Source organism: Pristis pectinata, chromosome 6 (assembly GCF_009764475.1).
Source record: "Pristis pectinata isolate sPriPec2 chromosome 6, sPriPec2.1.pri, whole genome shotgun sequence".
Classification (NCBI taxonomy): Eukaryota; Metazoa; Chordata; class Chondrichthyes; order Rhinopristiformes; family Pristidae; genus Pristis; species Pristis pectinata.
The window spans coordinates 102,701,669-102,724,063 of NC_067410.1; the positions used below are offsets into that span (position 1 = coordinate 102,701,669).

A 22,395-nucleotide genomic window follows, 5' to 3' on the forward strand; every position below is an offset into this window, starting at 1 on the left:
TTGAGGTTGATAAAATAATGAAAGGCATAGATAAGGTGAATGGTCACAATCTTTGGTTCCAGGGTAGGGGAGTCTAACGCTAAAGGCATAGGTTTGTGAGAGGGGAAAGATTTAAAAGGGATCTGAGGGGTAACTTCTTCACACCCAGGGTGGTGGGTATATGGAACGAGCTGCCAGAGGAGATGGTGAAATACAGTTGCAACATTTAGACAGGTACGTGGATAGGAAACGTTTAGAGAGATATGGGTCAAATGTGGGGAAATGGGACTAGCCCAAGTAGACAACTTGGTCGGCATGGATGAGTTGGGCCAAAGGGCCTGTTTCCATGCGTGTAACTCTATGACTCTATGCATTACCAAGGGAATACAGCACTTTTGAAGGTGCCATGTTTCAGATGAAGCATTCAGTCCCTACAGGTGGACACATAGAATCCCATCACATTATTTTGAAAAGGATCAGGTGACTTAAACATGGTGTTCCACTCCATAGTTTTCCCTCAACCTATAACCAGATGATCTGCACCTGAGAGACACAAGGGACTGCAGATGCTGGAAGCTGGAGCAACACACAGTCTGCTGGAGGAACTCAGCAGGTCGAGCAGCATCTGTTGGGGGGAAAGGAATTGTTGACATAGTCCTAATGCAGGGTTTCCACCCAATTCCTTCCACAGATGCTGCACGACCTGCTGATTTCCTTGTTGATCTGCACGTTACCTCATTCCTGTTTGTGGAAATTTGCTCTGTGTGAGTTTGTGTGTGTGCATGTGTGCATGCATGTGTGTGACTGTGTGTGTGTGTGCATGCATGCTTTGTGTGACTGTGTGTGTGCATGTGTGCATGCATGTGTGTGACTGTGTGTGTGCATGCATGCACGTGTGTGACTGTGTGTGTGCATGTGTGCACGCATGCATGTGTGTGACTGTGTGTGTGTGCATGCATGCACATGTGTGTGTTTGCGTGCGCATTTTTGTGTGTGTGTGTATGTGTGTGCGTTCATGTGTGTGCATGCGTGTGTATGTGTTGGAAATGGAATTGGTTTATTATTGTCACTTGTACCAATACAGTGAAAAACTTGTCTTGCATACCGTTCCTACAGATCAATTCATTACACAGTGCAGTGAGGTAGTACAGGGTAAAACAATTACTGAATGCAGATTAAAGTGTCACAACTACAGAGAAAGTGCAGTGCAGGTAGACAATAAAGTACAAGGTCATAACGAGGTAGATTATGAGGTCAAGAGTCCACTTCAATAGTCAACCATTCGATAGTCTTATCACAGTGGGATAGAAGCTGTCCTTGAGCCTGGTGGTACATGCTTTCAGGCTTTTGTATCTTCTGCCTGACGGGAGAAGGACAAAGAGAGAATGTCTGGGGTGGGTGGGGTCTTTGATTATTTGGGCTGCTTTACTGAGGCAGCAAGAAGTGTAGACAGAGTCCATGGAGAGGAGGCTAGTTTTCATGATGTGCTGGGCTGTGTCCACAACTCTCTACAGTTTCTTGCAGTCCCGGGCAGAGCAGTTGCCATACCAAGCCATGATGCATCCAGATAGGATGCTTTCTATCATGCATCGATAGAAGTTGGTGAGTTTCAAAGGGGACATGCCAAATTTCTTTAGCCTCCTGAGGAAGTAGAGGCGCTGGTGAGTTTTCTTGGGCATGGCATCTACATGGTTGGACCAGGCTGTTGGTGATGTTCACTCCTGGGAACTTGAAGCTGTCAACTCTCTCGACCTCAGCACCACTGATATAGACAGGTGTATGTATAGCCCCCCTCTTTCTGAAGTCAATGACCAGCTCTTTTATTTTGCTGACATTGAAGGAAAGGTTGTTGTCATGATACCATGTCACTAAGCTCTCTATCTCCTTCCTGTACTCCGACTCATCGTCCCTTAAGATATGGCCTACTACGATGGTTTCATCTGCAAACTTGTAGATGGAGTTAGAGCAGAATCTGGGCACATAGTCATGAGTGTATAGGGAGTAGAGTGAAGGGCTGAGGACACAGCCTTTGTGTGTGTGTGTGTGTGTGTGTGTGTGTGTGTGTGTGTGTGTGTGTGTGTGTGTGTGTGTGTGTGTGTGTGTGTGTGTGTGTGTGTGTGTGTGTGTGTGTGTGTGGAGAAGCGTCTTGCAATAAGAACCTTTCAAATTACCACCTTGAGCCAAAACAACATGCTTGATTTCCACTTGTTTGTGTGAAACGACTGGCCGGTCAGAAGCTGATAAAATATTATTTGCAGAAGTGCCAGTTTTATGAAGATTAATTCTTACAACGAAGGAAACCTCAAGGTCATGAAAATCATAAATTCCATCAGATTAGCAAATAACAAAGTAATAGAACAGGTAGCAGCTGACAGTACCTGTGTCACCCCAGCGTATAAAAAGGCCGCGTTAAGTGAGTTGGCTTGTCAGAAGGATGAAGCTTCTATGTCTCCTTGGGCTGGTCACAGCCGTCCTGGCTGGTCCTGGTACACAAAGGTTTGATGGGTAAGATGTGTCTCTTGTACAATGCAACATTATAAAAGGGCTAATTCATCTGAAGGGTCCGACTCTTCGGTCCTGACCATTCCCATTGATAGCCTCTACTCACAGGGTTCAGGTGCAAGAAGTTTTGGCTGTCATTACACAGGGCTTTGTTGAGACCACACCTGTGTGCAACCTTGTGCAGCAAGTCCAGGGAAGGAGCCAGAGCACTGGATCTCTTGGTATGTGGAGGTTGTCCTATGGGGAGAGATTGAGCCCGATTGGCTCATAATCTCTGGACTAGAAGGATCAGAAGTGACCACTTTGAGACATTTAAGATTCTGAGTGGGATTAACAGGGTAGGCATTGAGAGGCTTTTTCCTCAGGCTGGAGATCTCCCAGAATCTTTCAGCAAATCAAGGCAGAGATTCTGAGAAATTTCCTTTATTAAGAGGGATGTGAATCTCTGCTGCAGAAGCCAGTAGATGCTAAGAACATTCATGGCCCAAGACCAATAGACTTTGGGACCAAGTGATTAGATAGGACATTGGATTAACCATATGTTACTGAATAGCTGAGCAGGCTTGAGAGAACACTTGGCCGACTCCTGCTCCTGTTTCGTTGGGACTTGCTCATCACCTGTCCTCTGCCTTTCTTTATCTTGCACAGGGAGAAGGTGTTTCGTCTGAAGCCATTGAGTGAAAGGGGTGTGGGTATTGTGAGAAGTCTGGCTGATCTTGCTACGGTATGATTTCAAGTTCTAAACCTCTCCGAAAGTGTTTCTCAGAGGAAAAGTGATTGAAGGACCTCAGTCTCTCCATTTCTCTCACTTTGTGCAGGTTGACTTATGGAAACCAGATTCATTCGACCAAGTGTCCGTGGATGCCACTGTGGATTTCCGAGTGAGCGCTGAGGATTTACCAATGGTTGAAGAGCTTCTGGGGGAGAGTGGGCTAGAATATGAGTATGTTTTCTTGTTCAACCAATGTCTCAGTTCACAGGGGGCTGTCAAAGTCCTGCTGCTGAAGCCAGTCGCAATTATAACAACTTAATTTTCTCTCTTTTCCCTGACCCACCTCACCCTCCTTCCCCACCACTCACCTCCAGAGTTTTAATTGAAGACCTTCAAGCAATGATTGAGCAACAACTTGACAATAAGGAGCGTTCGACTACAAGACACAGTTACACAAAGTACAATGACATGGAAACGGTGCGTCCTGATTCACTGGAAAATATTGGGGTGCTGGATAAATGGTGTATAAAATGTCGCCAAAACCAAACTCAGCAGGTCAGGCAGCAGCTATAGGAGGGAATGAATTGTCGACGTTTTGGGTCGAGAGCCTTCACCAGTCCGACAATGCTGACTGTTCTTTATCCTCCACAGATGCTGCCTGACCGGCTGAGTTCCTCTGGCAGTTTGTTTTGTGCTCTAGATTCCAGCATGTGCAGTCTTATGTGTCTCAGGTGCAATACATATATTTGAGAAAGTGTACACAATACATCCATGGAACCATAGACCAGTCAGCTTAACATCAGTAAACAGACTCCCCACTAAGGTAGAAAGAGGAACACATCCAGGAACCAAACATATAATGATGATTAACGTTGTCTCCAACAGGGATGTGCAATTTTGGTAGGCAAGGTAAGGTGATCACGTATTATTTGAGAAATCATATTTTAAAAAAGAGTACAGAAACAAACGGCTCTTGGATTACAACTAGATAAATCACCAACAACAACACCTCAAGGGAATAACCCATAAAAGAAAGCAAACCAAGCACCAGGGTTTATGGCTATAGGGATGGAAGCACAAAGGAAAGGAAAGGGAAGGTGTGCCATCTTGTGTAAAGGGAGAAGGCTTGTGGGTTACTTCAACAGAGGCAGATGAGGAAGAGGCTTCACCACTGGTGCACAATGATCAGGCAGAACGTCACTGTATTGTATGTACTTCTGTGGAATATTATCACCGCCTGCTCCACAGCCTTGTTTGTGTTTGGCTGGGTTGAGTATAACTGTTGCTGTACCATGTACCCAAGTTATATCTTTGACAGCCAAAATGTTGGGATAAGGGATATTTGGCTGATTAAAACAACTTGCATGAGAGTGAGAGTATTTGAATCCTTTGTTTGGGAAAGAGCAAGGCAAAAGTGTGTGCAGACGAAGGAAACAGTCCCACAAACCTACTAATCATTAACTACATTAAGGATGGATGGATGTGTATCTGTTTAAAGCCTCTCTTTAACTCAGTCATGCAATTTGAGGATTTTTCAGAGGCTAATTTGTGAAAGAGCTTTTGACTTCCAAAATGTGTGGGACTGAGGCACCTGAAAAAAATAAATGGAATGACCCTTCATGCATCTAGAAGGAAAAAAGCTAAGCAGTATGTAGATGAAGCAGAGAAAGAGGAGAAGATCTCAAGTTTAAGTTCCAATGCACCCCAGACCAATCTAATTTTACTGGAGATTACAGCCTAGCAGAACACCATAGTGTAAACAATTTTTGCCTACATAGAAATCACTGTACTTTCAACTAACTGGTTGCAAGTGATTTGTGCCGACACTTGCTGGAAGTATCTGCTTTATAAATGTGAAGCCCTGATTTAAACTAATGACATTAAACCTGGAGATTAATTAGTGATTGACAGAGATGTCATGCAGGGGAACCAGGAAGAATTCATTCCTATTGTCTCCTGTCTACACTGTGGGGAGAGTTAACGTTTATGTTCAAATCTCTAGCACAGAACTTGACTGCACAACCTCCAGCGAGCAGAAAGTTACCACTGAGTGGCAGTTAACACTTTGGAAACAATTTTGAAGGGCATTTGGGATGCTGGACCTTGTGTTTTGAGGTTAGTGATCAAATCTTGATTTCACACTTTAAAAAGTTCTAATTTAATCTGAAACAGATCAACACCTGGATTACAAACACTGTTGCCAGAAATGCAAACTTGATGTCTCTTACAGAAATTGGAACCAGCTATGAAGGACGACCGATACACGTCATCAAGGTAGCTGGAATTTTTTCAATGAATGCTTTCAGGGAGGATGGTCTATATAGAAGTTACAGAAATCAAATCTAGTCCCATTGGTGGGAAGAAACACCCATTGCTTGGCTTTCTAATCCTTCCTTGTTCCCTTTGGTTGTCCTGAGCCTCCTTTATCCCCATTGGTTAACCTGCTTTATCTCCATTGGTTGTCTTTCTGATCCTTCTTTGTTCCCATTGGTTAACTTTGGCACCTCCTTTATCCCCATTGGTTAGCCACCTTTATCCCAATTGGTTGGTCTGATGAGACTCCTTTATTCCCATTGGCTGGGAAATATAGAAATATATGTCAGAAATATATAGAAAAAAAATCAGTGAACTCATACTTGACCTGGAGAAAGCAACCAGGGTATTTGATCCAATCCAATAATACCTGAAATACCATCATTTTCATTTGCAGAAAATGTTGCTATTTCCAGAATGAGTGGAACTGAGACACTTGACGGAATGATTCCTCAAGCATTACGGAGAAGAGCCAAGGGGCAGGTGGAGAAGGCCCTGGGGTGATCTCAGTGGGTCTGCTCCACCAACCAAAAGGGCAGAAGGAGCTGGATGAGGAAAGGGCCATTCTTTGCGGGTAGCTCCCCGGGTGATATGTTTCTGCCGTGTGAAAAAAAATAATTTGTTTATTTCATTCCTTGTAAAAGATCAGCAAGGAAGCAAGTCAACCGAAACCGGCAATCTTTATGGACTGTGGAATACATGCCCGAGAGTGGATATCTCCAGCATTTTGCCAGTGGTTTGTGAAGGAGGTTAATATCAACATTTAAATATATAAATTTTAACACAGCTTGTTAAAAATAATGTGATTTAGATTTATACTATAACTATTAGTCTGCTAGTTTATATAAATCTAATATTAACATGGTAGTGGCTCAGAGAAACCAGACTACCAGATCTGTCACCAGATAATGATCAAGAGGGTTGACTTTGAAGCGTTTGTTGAAGGAGTTTTTCTTTCAGTGCAATGTTCTTTATTCCGGAGCTCTTTATTCTGAATTAGTTTTCAGATTATAAGCAACGTTTCACAGAAAAACCAAATGGATCTTACCATGTGATATCTGAGAGACGCACAAACCCTGCGCTGTGGGGTGGGTGAGTCTGTACTCAGACCCTGCACCGTGGGGTCAGTCAGTCTGTACTCAGACCCACCAACACCACCGTGCAGAGACTGGACACAGTTCCATTCCATCCACTGGCCCTCATCAACTGAAGCAGTCCATGCCTGCCTGCAGAAGACCGAGACAACATTCAGGCATGGGCTGATAAATGCCAGTCTCTTTTGTGCCACAGAAGTGCCAGGCAATGATCGTCAGCAACAAGACAGGATCTAACCACCTGCTTTTGACATTCAATGATATTCCTGTTACCGAGACCCACGCCATCAAAATCCTGGCGTTCACCAGAAACTCAACTGAACAATCCATGGAAACACAATGCCTACAAGGGCAGGTCAGAGGCTGGGTACCCTGCAGTGGATGACTCATATCCTAATGCCCAAGACCTTCCACCATCTACAAGTGTTTGAATACTCTCCACTTGTTTGGATAAGTGCAGCTCCAACGTCATGCAGGGCAAAGCAGTTTGACTGGCACCCCATCCCACCCTAAAAATTCACTCCCTCCACCACTAGCGCAGAGTGACTGCAGTGTGAAGGATCCACAAAGTGTACTGCAGTTCTTCAAATGGCTACTCCAACAGCACTTCCCAAACATGTGACCTCTACCACCATGAAGGTCAAGGGCAGCAGGTACATGGGACAACTTTCAAGACTCCCCGCAGGTCACACACCATCCTAACTTGGAAATATGTTGTCGGTTCTTCATTGTCAGTGGGTCTAAATCCTGGAAGCACTGTGGGTGTAATGTCACCAGGAGGTCTTCAGCAGTACAAGAAGCTAGCTCACCACCATCTTCTCAAGGCCAATTGGGGTTGGGCAATAAGTGCTGGCCATGCCAATCATGTCCAGGTCCTGGAAGTTAATATAAAATTAAAGTCTTTGCTCAGATCTTACACAGAACTGTTGGCAAGTTAGTGTCCATATTTTGCATGGGGTATAAGCACAAAATGTGGAACAGCATTTTATACTATATATGTTCATTAATTAGAATAATTGCTTTGTATCATTTTAAAATCCACACCTTTTTAAACTGCAAATTTGCTCTCATTCTCAGAGCCAATTATTTCTTGCAAAAGAAAATTAGCTTCTAGAATGAAATCATTATTTATCAATATAAGGGCAAATGGGCATTGTAATGTTAATATTCTAATCAGTGTAAGCGCTGTACTTGATTGATGATGGACATGTCCATCTTCTCTAGGTGGTCAATACTTATGGATCAGATCCCACCCTTACCCACATTCTGGACACCATGGACATCTTTATCGTCCCAGTTATTAATGTTGACGGTTATTCTTACACCTGGTCAAATGTAAGTACAAGTATAATAACAATATTAAAAGATGCAAGACGTCTTATACAGTTGGCCTCACTTACTGTGCAAGTCCTGATATGTTGGAATATAGATGTTATGGTTCTGTGGACAATGATACTTCTTTCTTGGCAGTTACTCGGGATTCTGAGGCGATTGGTGAGGATTACAGACTCTCCCACAGATGGAGAGTGGGTGGGTAGCATGCAGGATGGTGGACCTCATGTGTCCTTGACACTGGGTTTCTCTGTGCTCTGGGCTTGAGGATCTCAGTATCATCCCAACTGCTCCTTCTCCACATTGAGCAATCATGGGTCGGAGATTCCCCGGCGTCTGGTCCATGATGTATTTGGCTATTGTGTACTTTATACAGTAGCCCAATACTGTATACACACGCACGCACGCACACACACACACACACACACACACACACACACACGTGCGCGCGCGCACACACGCGCACACACACTTTGGTCAGTATTTCCTCTGTACTTCTTTTGCCATGACAGAGCTCAGAACAAAGCATCTGTTTCAGGAGTCTGGTCTTATGCGTGCGACTGACATGGTCTCCTGATAGAGCTGTGTGAGTGTATGAGAGGCCTCAAAGTTGGTAGTGGGGCTTTCACTCCTCACCTAGACACCTACAGACCTGTACATACACGCGCACACACACATGCACACTCACACACACACACATCCACACACACAAACATACACACACACACTCACATGCACATGCACACTCATGCACATACACACACATATGCACACTCACACACTCACACTTGCATGCACACACATGCATACTCACACACACACACACACACACACACACTCAACTAAAGACAGTTGCAGACAGAAGTTTATATAATTATGAGAGGCATGAATAAGGAAGACAGAGTCCTTTTTCCAAGGTAAAAATGTCAAATACTAGAGAGCACAGCTTTAAGGTGAGGGGGGAAAGTTTGTGGTGCAATTTTTTACACAGAGAGTGGTGGGTGCCTGGAACACGCTGCCAGGGGAGGTGGTGGAGGCAGATACGAGAGCAATGCCTCAGAGGCATTTGGTCAGGCACATGAACAGACAGGGAATAGAGGGATATGGATCACGTGCAGGCAGATGAGATTACTTTAATTTGGTATCATGATCGGCACAGATACTGTGGGCCAAAGAGTCTGTTCCTGTGCTGTACTGTTCTGTGTTCTATGTACAGACACACACATACACACAACAAACATACATGCACACACTAATCCAGAAATAGACACATTTACATATTCATCTAGAGGCAGGTAAACACATGCACACACACAGAATTATCTAGAGACAGAGGCACGGTAGTGTAGCGGTTAGCGTAACGCTATTACAGCGCCAGCGACCCGGGTTCAATTCCTGCTGCTGTCTGTAAGGAGTTTGTACATTCTCCCCGTGTCTGTGTGGGTTTCCTCCAGGTGCTCCGGTTTCCTCCCACATTAGAGAACATAGAACATAGAACAGTACAGCACAATACAGGCCCTTCGGCCCACAATGTTGTGCCAACCTTTAAACCTTGCCTAATTCTATCTAACCCCTTCCTCCCACATATCCCTCTATTTTAAATTCCTCCATATGCTTATCTAGTAATCTCTTGAATTTGACCAATGTACCTGCCTCCACCACCACCCCAGGCAGCGCATTCCATGCCCCAACCACTCTCTGGGTAAAAAAACCTTTCTCTGATATCTCCCTTGAACTTCCCACCCATTACTTTAAAGCCATGCCCTCTTGTATTGAGCACCGGTGCCCCGGGAAAGAAGCGCTGGCTGTCCACTCTATTCCTGTCAATATTTTGTACATCTCTATCATGTCTCCTCTCATCCTCCTCCTCTCCAAAGAGTAAAGCCCTAGCTCCCGTAGTCTCTCCTCATAATGCATACTCTCTAAACCAGGCAGCATCCTGGTAAATCTCCTCTGCACCCTTTCCAATGCTTCCACATCCTTCCTATAATGAGGTGACCAGAACTGGATACAGTACTCTAAGTGTGGTCTAACCAGAGTTTTATAGAGCTGCATCATTACCTCGCGGCTCTTAAACTCAATCCCTCAACTTATGAAAGCTAACATCCCATAAGCTTCCTTAACTGCCCTATCCACCTGTGAGGCAACTTTCAGGGATCTGTGGATATGGACCCCCAGATCCCTCTGCTCCTCCACACTACCCAGAATCCTGCCATTAACTTTGTATTCTGCCTTGGAGTTTGTCCTTCCAAAGTGTACCATCTCACACTTCTCCGGATTGAACTCCATCCGCCACTTCTCAGCCCAGCTCTGCATCCTATCAATGTCCCTCTGCAATCTTCAACAATCCTCCACACTATCCACAACAGCAACAACCTTTGTGTCATCTGCAAACTTGCTAACCCACCCTTCTACCCCCTCATCCAAGTCATTAATAAAAATCACGAAAAGCAGAGGTCCCAGACCTGATCCTTGTGTGACATCACAGCCCTCCAATCTGAATGCACTCCCTCCACCACAACCCTCTGCTTTCTACAGGCAAGCCAGTTCTGAATCCACATTGCCAAGCATCCCTGGATCCCATGCCCCCTGACCTTCTGAAGAAGCCTTCCATATGGAATCTTGTCAAAGACGTACAGGTTAGGAAGTTGTGGTCATGCTATGTTGGTGCCGGAAGCGTGGTGACACTTGCAGACTGTCCCCAGAACACTCTATGCAAAAAATGTATTTCACTGTGTGTTTCGATGTACATGTGACTAATAAAGATATCTCATCTTATCTGATATATACAGGTGCACAAACAAACACACAGACACACCATACAGGTGCATGCACACACACACACACACTATACAGGTACACACACACACACGCAGATCTATGTACGTACACACGCACATATATACACACTCATCTATACATTATACAAACACACACAAACACACACACAAAATATACCCACTTAGCTGGATACAAACACACACAGACAAAAACGATGTGCTTTGCAAGATTCTCCAGGAAGATTATGTGGGAACTGTCTTTATGTCAGACCTACCAACCATGTCCTTCCTTGTCTGATGAAAACTATCGGACAAAGTTTGTTTCAGTTACTTGTATTGCAATTGTATCCATTATCGCATCAACTGTTCATTGTTTGTCAGAACAAATCCAGGGAAACTCCCACTGGAATCAGAAAGCACGGGCAGAGGCCATTCAGCCTTCATGTCCATGCCAGCTCAGGGATAGAGCTACCCAGTGAGGGCCACTCACCTGCAAATCCTTCAAGTGTTGTCGTGGACTGTGCAATGCCCGCCGTCCCTAACCTCCAGCTATCTATCATTCATTTATCTGAAGAATCGCATGTGGAGAAAAACCCGGTCAAGGATCCCCGGTAGCAACTGCCGAGGAGTTGACCCCAACCGAAACTGGAATGCTGGATGGTGCAGTAAGTAATTTGCAAGCAGTTGTCCTGTAGTGTGAGTAGAAGGGTTGGGTGTGAAGGAATGAGGATTAAGAGGCTTCCTCAGACACACACACACATCCAACTGATATATTTCCTTCTCCTTCCTTTGTAAGAAATTTTAAATCAGAACTATGGGTGTTTAATTTCATCCTGGGTGAATACAAGCCCTATTGTTCACATTTATGTTCCCCAACAATGCGAAGAATTTGTTTAACACCTTTAAGGCAGTAAAATATTTCAAAAGTGTCATCAAATGCAGAACCACACAAGGAGATATTATGAAACAACCAAAGACTTTGTCAGAGGCTAAGTCTTAAAGAGGTCTTTAAAGGAGGAGAGATGGTAAGATGGGTAGGTTTACCGAGGCTTTCCAGACTTCAGGGCATTGTCAGCTGTAGAGCCAGCTGACCGTGTTGGAGCAATTATAATCAGGGACGATAGAAAGGCTGGAGCTGCAGGAGGGGAGGGCTGGAGTAGATCACTGGGATAAAGAGGGCCAGGCTCATTTTCAGAACATATATAACTGGAATAATTCTGCTTATTTTGGTACTTCAGCAGTGAATGACAATGGTTTGGTGAAAAGGTTTACCCATACCCTCTAGAATGGTTTTGCTAGAAGCCTCAGCCAAACATTCTTCTTGTCACAGATGCACACACACACATCCACAGATGCAAACAGTCTCACACACACACACACACACGCAGTCACACACACACACCCACAGACGCAAACAGTCTCTCACACACACACACACACACACGCAGTCACACACACACACACACACAGACGCAAACAGTCTCTCACACACACACGCAGTCACACACACACACATACACACACACCCACAGATGCAAACAGTCACACACACACACACATGCACGCGTGTACATGCATACACACAAATACACACATGCACATACATACACACACGGATGCACACGCACACACATCCACAGACGCAAACAGTCACACACACACGCGCACACACACACACACAGAAACACACCCACAGATGCACACACAGAAACACACACACATACAGAAACACACCCACAGATGCACACACAGAAATATACAGAAACGCACACACATACAGAAACACACCCACAGATGCACAAACAGAAACATACAGAAACACACACACATACAGAAACACACCCACAGATGCACACACAGAAACATACAGAAACACACACACATACAGAAACACACCCACAGGTGCACACACAGAAACATACAGAAACACACAACATACAGAAACACACCCACAGATGCACACACAGAAACATAAAACACACACACATACAGAAACACACCCACAGATGCACACACAGAAACATACAGAAACACACACACACATACAGAAACACACCCACAGATGCACACACAGAAACACACACACACACCAACAGATACACATATACTCACAGACACACACAAACATACACACACAGATGCGCACACACACACACACGTACATGCATACACACAAATACACACATGCACATACACACATGGATGCACACACACACACACACATACCCCCATACACTCACAGATACGCAGACACACTCACAGATACGCAGACACACACACAGATGCACACATACACACAGACACACATACATTCACTCACAGACACACTGATGTACACATACATACTTACACACGCTCACGGACAAATACACACATAGATACATGTACACACACACATACAGACATGCACACAAACGTAGACACACAGATGCATGCATACATACATACACACATAGACATACACAGACACACACACAAGCATACACACATAAAAGGCTTACTGTTGTCCCCTTGTGTCTGGCAGCCATAGGTGCCTCAAAGGACCCCTGTGCACAGACCTACTGTGGTCCTCGGGCAGAATCTGAGAAGTCAGTCAAGGCTGTTGCAGACTTCATCCGCCTCCACAAGCAGAACATCAAGGCTTATCTGACCATCCACTCTTACTCTCAGATGTGTCTCTTCCCGTACTCCTACACCTATGACTTAGCTGCAAATCACGATGAACTGGTAAGTGCCTCGGCACATTGACACATCACCGACAGTGCCGTGTGTGACAACGTTTGCCACAATTCTAAACTCTCAGTATGATATTTAGTGAATGGGGGAGCAACAAGTTCTCAGTTTGGTAGGTGTCTCCTTGTTCACAGTGCATTCCCCTCCCTCCACCTGCCCTTGTCCAGTTACCAAGAGGCAAAGTTGCTTCCTCACTGCAGGGAAACCGGATGCCTACACATCTCACGCTACCTTCACACACCATTTAAGAAGTGGTGACGGTCAGATAGTGAGTTATACATAGCAAGGGCACAGGAATGGGGAAGGAAAAGTTCCACGATTCTCACGGAAAATAATTCACCTGATGGCTCAGTGAGAAAATATATGGTTATTGAAGCAGTCAGACCAGAAACATTCAGATGAGTACTTGATCTCCACTGCACCTGTTTCCCTAGGCTTTATAGTTGAAAATTGTGGGGCCACATGTTGTCAGGGTAAAGGTTCATCCAAGAAGGACTGATACAGGAGACATTTCTCTCAGGGGTTGTGAAACTTTGACATTCTCCATCCCATTCGTTGAGCACGTTCAACAATGATTGAATACTGATGGAAACAAGCAACATAGCGATGGGGCGGGAAAGTGCAGTGATTGTAAAAGATTAGCTGTGGTCTTATTGAACAGCAGAGGGGTATACGACCCACTTTTGCTTCTTATGCAATGATTAGTGAACCTTTCTTGTTTGGGACATCGATTGGATACTACAGTTGGCCTCAGTGTCTCTGGACTTGGACGATGGAGGTAGATCCCATTCAATGTTTCTCTTGTTGTATTAATGCAATGCTGCAGGCAGTCAAGTTTGTTTGTGTCACTGATGTAGTTGTCTGCAACCATGCAATCTATTGACTTTGATACAGGGACAGCCACTTGATGTGTATAACATAGTGGCAGCTGGTGTGATATCCTTCAGAATGGGAGGAGGCAATGGAGGAGAAAGTTATAAACAGAAAGAATGAACAGTGGGTGAGATTGCAGGGGTTGATGGGGATCTGCAATAGCTCACTGAACCGCAAAAATTTCATTACCAAATGGTGATAATTAGTAATTAGTTTACTATTGTCACTTGTACCGAGGTACAGTGAAAATCTTTGTTTTGTATGCCATCCATACAGATCATTTCACCACCTCAATGCACTCTGTACTAACACAATGTAACTGCACTGTGTAATGAATTGATCTGTACAAACGGTATGCAAGACAAGTTTTTCACTGTACCTCGATACAAGTGACAATAATAATAAACCAACCATCCAATCAGTGCATTGAGGTAGTACAAGGGAAAACAATAACAGAATGCAGAATATGGTGTTACAGTTACAGAGAAAGTGCAGTGCAGGCAGACAAAAAGGTGCAAGGTCATGACGAGGTAGATTGTGAGATCAAGAGTCCATCTTATCGTACGATGAGACCACTTAATAGTCTGCTTAATAGTCTTATAACAGTGGGATAGAAGCTGTCCTTGAGCCTGGTGGTACGTGCTTTCAGGCTTTTGTATCTTCTGCCCGATGGAAGGGGGAGAAGAGAGAATGTCCGGGGTGGGTGGGGTCTTTGATTATGTTGGCTGCTTTACTGAGGCAACAAGTAGTATAAACAAACTCCATGGAGGGGAGGCTGGTTTCCGTAATGTGCTGAGCTGTGTCTAAAACTCTCTGCAGTTTCTTTAGTTGCATGTAAAGGTAGCATTTTGTAAATTTGTCTATAACTTGCCTGACAGCAAGATTCACCGGTCACAGTCTTGCCCTGGCAGGTTTTAGTCCCCATTCCCAGATCTGAACATCTATCTACACTGATCCTTCCATGAAGTGCCACACTCTTGGGAATACCGTCATTCAGCTGAGATGTGAACTGAAGGGTCCTTCTTACTGGTACAGCCATTGTAAAAAATTTGCACAAGCAATGTTTTCCTATGAGTTGAGGCAATGCCAGGAATGTCCTTCACTGGGGGAACATTTCGTTATTACTGTCTGTGATGGACAAATGAGGGCCTTTAGTGTCTGAGTCTGATTATTTTGTAAGTGACAAGAAGGAGTAAGATCTTCCTGTTGCTGTTCTGTGTTCCAGAATCAGATTGCCAAAGAAGCAACCAGGCGTCTGCAGACCCTCTACGGGACAAAGTACATCTACGGCCCCGGAGCAACCACCATCTGTAAGCTTCTTGTTTCTTCCAATGTTTGATAAAACATTCAAAGTTTATGGAAATGTATAAAGTTATGAGAGAACTGGACTGCCAGAATCTTTTACCCAGCATAGAAATGTCGAATACTAGAGGGCATAGCTTTAAGGTGAGAGAGGGAAAGTTTAAAGGGGACACGTGGTGCAAGTTTTTTTACACACAGAGTGGTGGGTGCCTGGAACGGGCTGCCAGGGGGGGTGGGGGTGGAAGCAGATACGATAGTGGCGTTCAAGAGGCTTTTCCATAGGCACATGAATGGAGGGATATGGATCATGTGCAGGCAGATGGGATTAGTTTAATTTGGCATTGTGTTCAGCACAGACATTGTGGGCTGAAGGGCCTGTTCCCATGTTGTACTGTTCTATGTTCTGTGTTTATTAACCATAGTCGTTTAAAATGAATAGCTGGAACCTCAATGTTTTGTTTACAATTTGTGGATGAAGGCACTTTGAAAATATGCACGTTAACTTTGATGATGACACAAAGGTAAATAGGAAAGCAAGTTGTGGAGAGGACCTGAGGAGGATGCAAGTGGATGTAGAGTGGTTAAATGAGTGGGCAGATATCGGGTAAACGGAGTATAATGTGGGAAAATGTGATATTGTCCACTTCGGCAGGAAAAGGCATGTTATCTAAGTGGTGAGAGATAACAGAGTTCTGAGATGCAGAGGGAACTAAGTATTCCTGTGCAAAATTTGCAGATGGCTAGGATGTGGGTGGAGAAAGTAATAAGGAAAGCCAACAGAATGTTAGTGTTCTTTGTTAGGGGAATGGAGTACAGGGAGGTTATGCTTTTGTTTTATAGGACATTCATAAGACCCCATTGGAACTACTGAGCACAGTATTAGAGTCATAGAGTCATACAACATGGAAGTTAATCCTTTAGCGCATCAACCATCAAGCATTCATTTCTGCTAATCCCATTTTATTCTCCCTCATTCCTGTCAACTTCCTCCAGACTCTATCACTCACCTGCACACAAGGAGCAATTTACAGTGGCCAATTAACCTTCCAATCTACACGTCTTTGGCATGCGAGAGGAAACCCATGCAGTCACAGGGAGCTCATGCAAAGTCCACACAGACAGCACCCATGGTCAGGATCGAAACCGGGTCGCTGTCACCTGTTAGGGGGTCACCCATTTAACACAGATGAGGAATTTTCTTTCTCAGCTGGCCTTGAGTCTTTGGAACTCCCCTCCGTAAAGGGAGATTTTCTGAATATAGTTTCAAGGCAGGTAAATGGATTTTTGTTAAACCAGGGTGTGAAAGCTTACCAGAAGGCAGAGCTGAAGGTATAATCAGATGAGTCAGGATCTTATTAAATGGCAAAACAGAGACCGAGTGACCCACTCCTGATCCTTATACACACATGCCTTCAATCGAAGGGGCCACTCAGTCTGCAATCCTCACCTCAAAACTTCATCTCCGCCCTTGAAACAATCCTTTCAATCAGCTTCATTTGGTCAGTTCTCTGGGCAGCTGCTTCTTTGGTTCAGCAACCCCGTGAGGCTTCTTCTGGCTTATTTATATTAAAGGCACCACAGTGAATTGAGCTGTGACTGTTGGTAAAGCACAGTGTGCCTCACCAACTGCGTTGGGTGAACTCAATGAGGGGGATCTTTCACCAGAACTCAGATTTAGTGTTCAGCAAGAAGTGATGGCAGATCAGAAAGTCCCACACACTGGCAGCCCACACTTTTGCTGATGTTCATTGGCTCCCCTCTCCAGCTTCAAATCCTTCTACAGCCCGATTGAACACAGAAGCTTCAGTAGCCTACATTTATGTAGCCTCTTTCATTCAATCCACTATTGATGACAGAGCCTCCAGCTGCTGACCACACTCTCTAAGATAAGATATCTTTATTAGTCATATGTACATCGAAACACATGGTGAAATGCATCTTTTTTGCGTAGTGTTCTGGAGGCAGCCCGCAAGTGTTGCCACGCTTCCAGCGCCAACATAGCATGCCCACAACTTCCTAACCTGTATGTCTTTGGAATGTGGGAGGAAACCGGAGCACCCGGAGGAAACCCACACAGTCACAGGGAGAACGTACAAGCTCCTTACAGATGGCGGCTGGAATTGAACCCAGGTCACTGGTGCTGTAATAACGTTACACTAACCATTACACTATCGTGCCTGCCCTCCTCTGCCTAAGTATGACCTCTTGCCTCTTTGCCTCTCCATCAATAAAAAGCTCATCTTTATGTCCTGTTCTAATCTCTATCTCCATTCCTTTCCTTCCATTCCCACATCCTTCTGACAGTGAAACACTTTGGGATTAATGTTCATTATATAAGTGAAACTCACTTCTGAGGCTGCTGTGGAGAAACACTAAACCAATGGAAACCCATCCCTCTTCCTGGCATCAGCCTGAAAGTGAGTTTGAAATACTTGAAAAGCAAAAAAAAACTTCAGATGCTGGAAATCTGGAATAAAAGCAGGATCTGCTGGTGAAACAAAGGACTGCAGATGCTGAAATCTCAATGAAAAACACTACGATGCTGGAGGAACTCAGCAGACCGGGCAGCATCCGTGGAGAAAAGCAAGATGAAAAACACTATGAAGAAGGGTCCTGAAGAAGGGTCCTGACCCGAAACGTTGACCACCTGCTTTTCTCCACAGATGCTACCTGGCCTGTTGAGATCCTTCAGCATCATAGTGTTTTTCATCTAGGATCTGCTGGTGATGCTCAGTGGGTCAGACAGCATTGGTGGAGAGACGAACTGTACAAGTGTCTCAGGTCAATGACCTTCCATTAGTCTGTATATCTGATGTGAAATCGACTGAGCTGAAACATTAACTCCTATTTCTCTCTTCACTGACATTCTTGACCCTGAGGTTAACCTTGAACCTTATTTGCATCCCTCCACCATGGAGATTATTGTCACATCCACCATATTGTCCAATGCAATGCCTGCCTTAGGCTCTCCATTACTGTACCCTTCAGTCATGTCATTGGTAATTGGTTTGTTATTGTCACATGTACCGAGATACAGTGAAAAACTTTGTTTTGCATGCCATCCATACAGATCATTCCAAAATATAAATACATCGAGGTAGTACAAAAGGAAAAGCAATAATAGAATGCAGAATATAGTGTTGTAATTACAGAGAAAGTGCAGTGCAGGTAGACAATAAGGTGCAAGGGCCACGACGAGGTAGATTGTGAGGTCAAGTGTTCATCTTTATCATATAAAAGGTCCTTTCAAAATGCCTTTGTAACCTCTAGATTTGACCACTTCACTGCTGAGCTCCCTCACCCATACTTCCTCCTGGGCTTGTGGACATAGATCTGCTTAAGCAATGCCTCAGTTTTAAGCTTCTCACCCTTGTTTTCTAATCCTAAAGTGACCTTTCTCTCTCCTATCTCCCACAGCCCTATAATCTATCTCTACTCCTACTCTCGCCTCTCCCCAAATTTAATTGTTCTGTTATTGGTGGTCATTGCTTCAGTTACCAAGGCCCTAAGCTCTGGAATTCCCTCTCTCAGCTTCCCAAACCCTCCATCTCTCTCTCCGTCTACAAGATGTTCCTTCTACCCTACTCCTCAGACCAAGTATTTGGTCATCTGCTGTGAAAACCCTCAGCATCAATCGTTTGCTAATGTCACTAAGTGAGATTTGTGAGAGGCATAGATAGCGTAGACAGTCAGAGTCTTTTTCGCAGGGTAGAAATGTCAAGTACTAGAGGACATGCATTTAAGGTGAATGGGGAAGCACGGTAGTGTAGCGGTTAGCATAACGTTATTACAGTGCCAGCGATCCGGGTTCAATTCTGGCCGCTGTCTGTAAGGAATTTGTACGTTCTCCCTGTGACTGCGTGGGTTTCCTCCGGGTGCTCCGGTTTCCTCCCACATTTCAAAGACGTACGGGTTAGGAAGTTGTGGGCATGCTATGTTGGCGCCGGAAACGTGGCGACACTTGCGGGCTGCTCCCAGAACACCCTACACAAAAGATGCATTTCACCGTGTGTTTCGATGTACACGTGACTAATAAAGATATCTTATCTGATCTTATCTTTTTACACAGAGAGTGGTGGGTGCCTGGAGTGGGCTGCCGGGGTAGTGGTGGTGGAAGCAGATACAATAGGGACGTTTAAGAGTCTGTTAGACCGATACATGAATATGCAGGGGATGGAGGGAGATGGATCATGTGCAGGCAGAAGAGATTTAGTTTAATTTAGCATCATGTCCGGCACGGACATCATGGGCCAAAGGCCTGTTCCTGTGCTGTACTATGTTCTTGGTACTTTTTACAATAAAAATGCTCCTTAAATATCACTTTTTAGAAATCTGCTTTGGATCCTGAGGACCAAGAGTGTCCATGACCTCTCATTAAGGCAAACCAATGTAAAAGAGGAGGCCTACAAAACACTTCAGGTGCTAAGAGCTCAGCTGCTTCGTGCTTTTGCAGAAACCCTGAGCACAAAGCCATGATCCACGGTGAGGGTGGAGGATTATAGACTCAATTTTAACTCAGGCTTAGAAGTGGGGTTTCTGGTGGAATAAACAGGTCACCTTCATCCTGTGGGACCACGAGGTTCCCACAACATTTCAACTCCCAGGCCTTCCTTAAGGCCCTCATACCTCCAGTAACCATGGTTGCATCCTGACCTCTGGTGTTGTCTGTGTGGAATTTGCACATTCTCCCTGTGACCACATCGGTTTCCCCTGGATGCTCCAGTTTTGTCCCATGTCTCAATGATCTGCTAGTTGGTAGGTTAATTGGCCGCTGTAAATTCCCCCTGGTATTGGATGGTGGCAGAAGAATTGGCGTGGGAGCTACATCGACAACCTTAACAGGAACCCGGACAAATGGTCCCTACCAGCATGAGTGTGGAAAAGTTATGATTGAGTCAAAAGCAGGGATGGCCCATTGTGAGTCCAGAATCCAGGAGGAGTACTTCTCCTATCCAGTCTACGAGGAATTTGTCCTCTGGGACTGTGCCTGATCTCAGGTAGGTTAGTATGAGGGAGGGAAGAAAGCTGAGGAAATTATATCAGTTTGCAGCATCTCTCACCCCTCTTGCCTAATGTCCCAGACATACCATTCCCACCAGACAATGGAGTGGACAGTCCATGCCTACCCAACTGACAGAGCTAACTTTACTCTGACCAGGTTGCCAATGACCCATGGAAACACGAGAGACTGTAGATGCTGGAATCTGGAGCAACACACAACCTGCTGGAGGAACGCAGTGGGTTGAGCAGTGTCGTTGGGGGCAATGGAATTGTCGACGTTTCAAGTCGACGTTGCAGGGCTTCGACCCAAAGCATGGACAATTCCTGTTGTCCCACAGATGCTGCTGACCCACTGAGTTCCCCCAACAGATTGACCCATTGTGCTCTCTGTTTGAGGATTTGACTCGTCCACTCAGAGGGGAGTGTGAAATAACCCAATGGAAGACACCTCAGTGATGATGCTTCAATGTGATCTTTGTTTACAGATCCTGCAGCTGGTGGTTCAGATGACTGGGCCTATGATCTGGGCATAAAGTACTCCTTCACCTTTGAACTCCGTGACACTGGCAGATATGGCTTCCTCTTACCTGAATCTCAAATCAAGCCTACCTGTGAAGAAACAATGTTGGCCATTAAATACATAGCTAACTATGTCACCAACAACTTGTATTGAAATAATTAATGAAAGGCTAATTAAAATAAATGAATTTCACAATCCTTCATCTATTGTTATTGCCACAAGCAAGGCTGATGTCATTGTGTACATTCTGGTCACCACATTACAGGAGAAACGAGATTACACTGGATAGGGTACAGAGGAAATTGGTGTTGGCAGGATTGAAAAACCATGGCTCTGAACAAAAATTGGATCATAGAGTTATAGATTCTTAAAATCACACAGCAGAGAAATGGCCCTTCAAGCCATATCAACCTCTTTCCCCATCTACACTGATTCCATTTCCCTGCATCGTGTCCATACCCTTTCATGCCTTGCCTATTTAAGTGTCTGTCTAAATGCCTCTTTAATGAGGTCATTGTATCTGACTCTACCATCTGCTTTGGCAGATATCAACCATTCTCTGTGCAGAAAATTTACCCCTAGATCCTCATTCAGACTCTGTCCTCTCAACTTAAACCTTGTTTTTGATACCACTACCCTGAGAAAAAAATCTAACTATCTACCCTATCTATGCCCCTCATAATTTTATAAACTTCTATCAGGACACAACTCAGCCTCCTTCATTCCAGGAAAAACAAACCCAGAATACCTAATCTCTCCCCATAACTAAAGTGCCCCAATCCAGGAAACTTCTTGGTGAATCTCCTCTGCACTCCCTCCAGTGCAATCACATCCTTCCTACGATACGGCAGAACTGTACACAGTACTCCAAATGTGGCCTAACTATTGATTTGTAATGTTACAACATAATATTCCAACTTTTAAACTATAAACTTTAAATACAAGGTAAATTGGTTTATTATTGTCACATGTGTGAAAGTTGATTCGTGCTGTAATAAAGCAGACTACAACAGAACCAAGGAGCATACAATAAGTTCTTTATTATTTAATACTAGCTGGAGTGGGGGGTACACGGAGGAGCAAACAGTCAGTGCTGCTCTTCCCTGCACATAGCCAGACTCAAGAAATACAGGGTGCTAACTTAGCTTAAGTACATTGTTCTCCGGTGGGTGTCCGCCCCGAAACTCCACCCCCCTCCTAGGCTACGCACCTACTGCACAGGCATACCCATATTTGGGTATGCTTGTTCAGCTC

The 22,395-nt window shown here is 44.6% G+C and overlaps 1 protein-coding gene across 1 annotated transcript in view; it reads left to right on the forward strand.

The window, feature by feature from the left end:
• Positions 1-22,030, forward strand: part of LOC127571659 (carboxypeptidase B-like) — a 111,012-nt gene extending 88,982 nt beyond the window's left edge. The window contains exons 2-11 of the mRNA XM_052018241.1: positions 3,130-3,205; positions 3,300-3,424; positions 3,568-3,670; positions 5,366-5,467; positions 6,151-6,255; positions 7,825-7,935; positions 11,287-11,377; positions 13,237-13,439; positions 15,544-15,628; positions 21,107-22,030. Coding sequence (XP_051874201.1) covers positions 3,384-3,424; positions 3,568-3,670; positions 5,366-5,467; positions 6,151-6,255; positions 7,825-7,935; positions 11,287-11,377; positions 13,237-13,439; positions 15,544-15,628; positions 21,107-21,294 — 1,029 coding nt within the window. The 5' untranslated portion in view covers positions 3,130-3,205; positions 3,300-3,383 and the 3' untranslated portion in view covers positions 21,295-22,030. The remainder of the gene's footprint in view (positions 1-3,129; positions 3,206-3,299; positions 3,425-3,567; positions 3,671-5,365; positions 5,468-6,150; positions 6,256-7,824; positions 7,936-11,286; positions 11,378-13,236; positions 13,440-15,543; positions 15,629-21,106) is intronic.
• Positions 22,031-22,395: the final 365 nt, after the last annotated feature.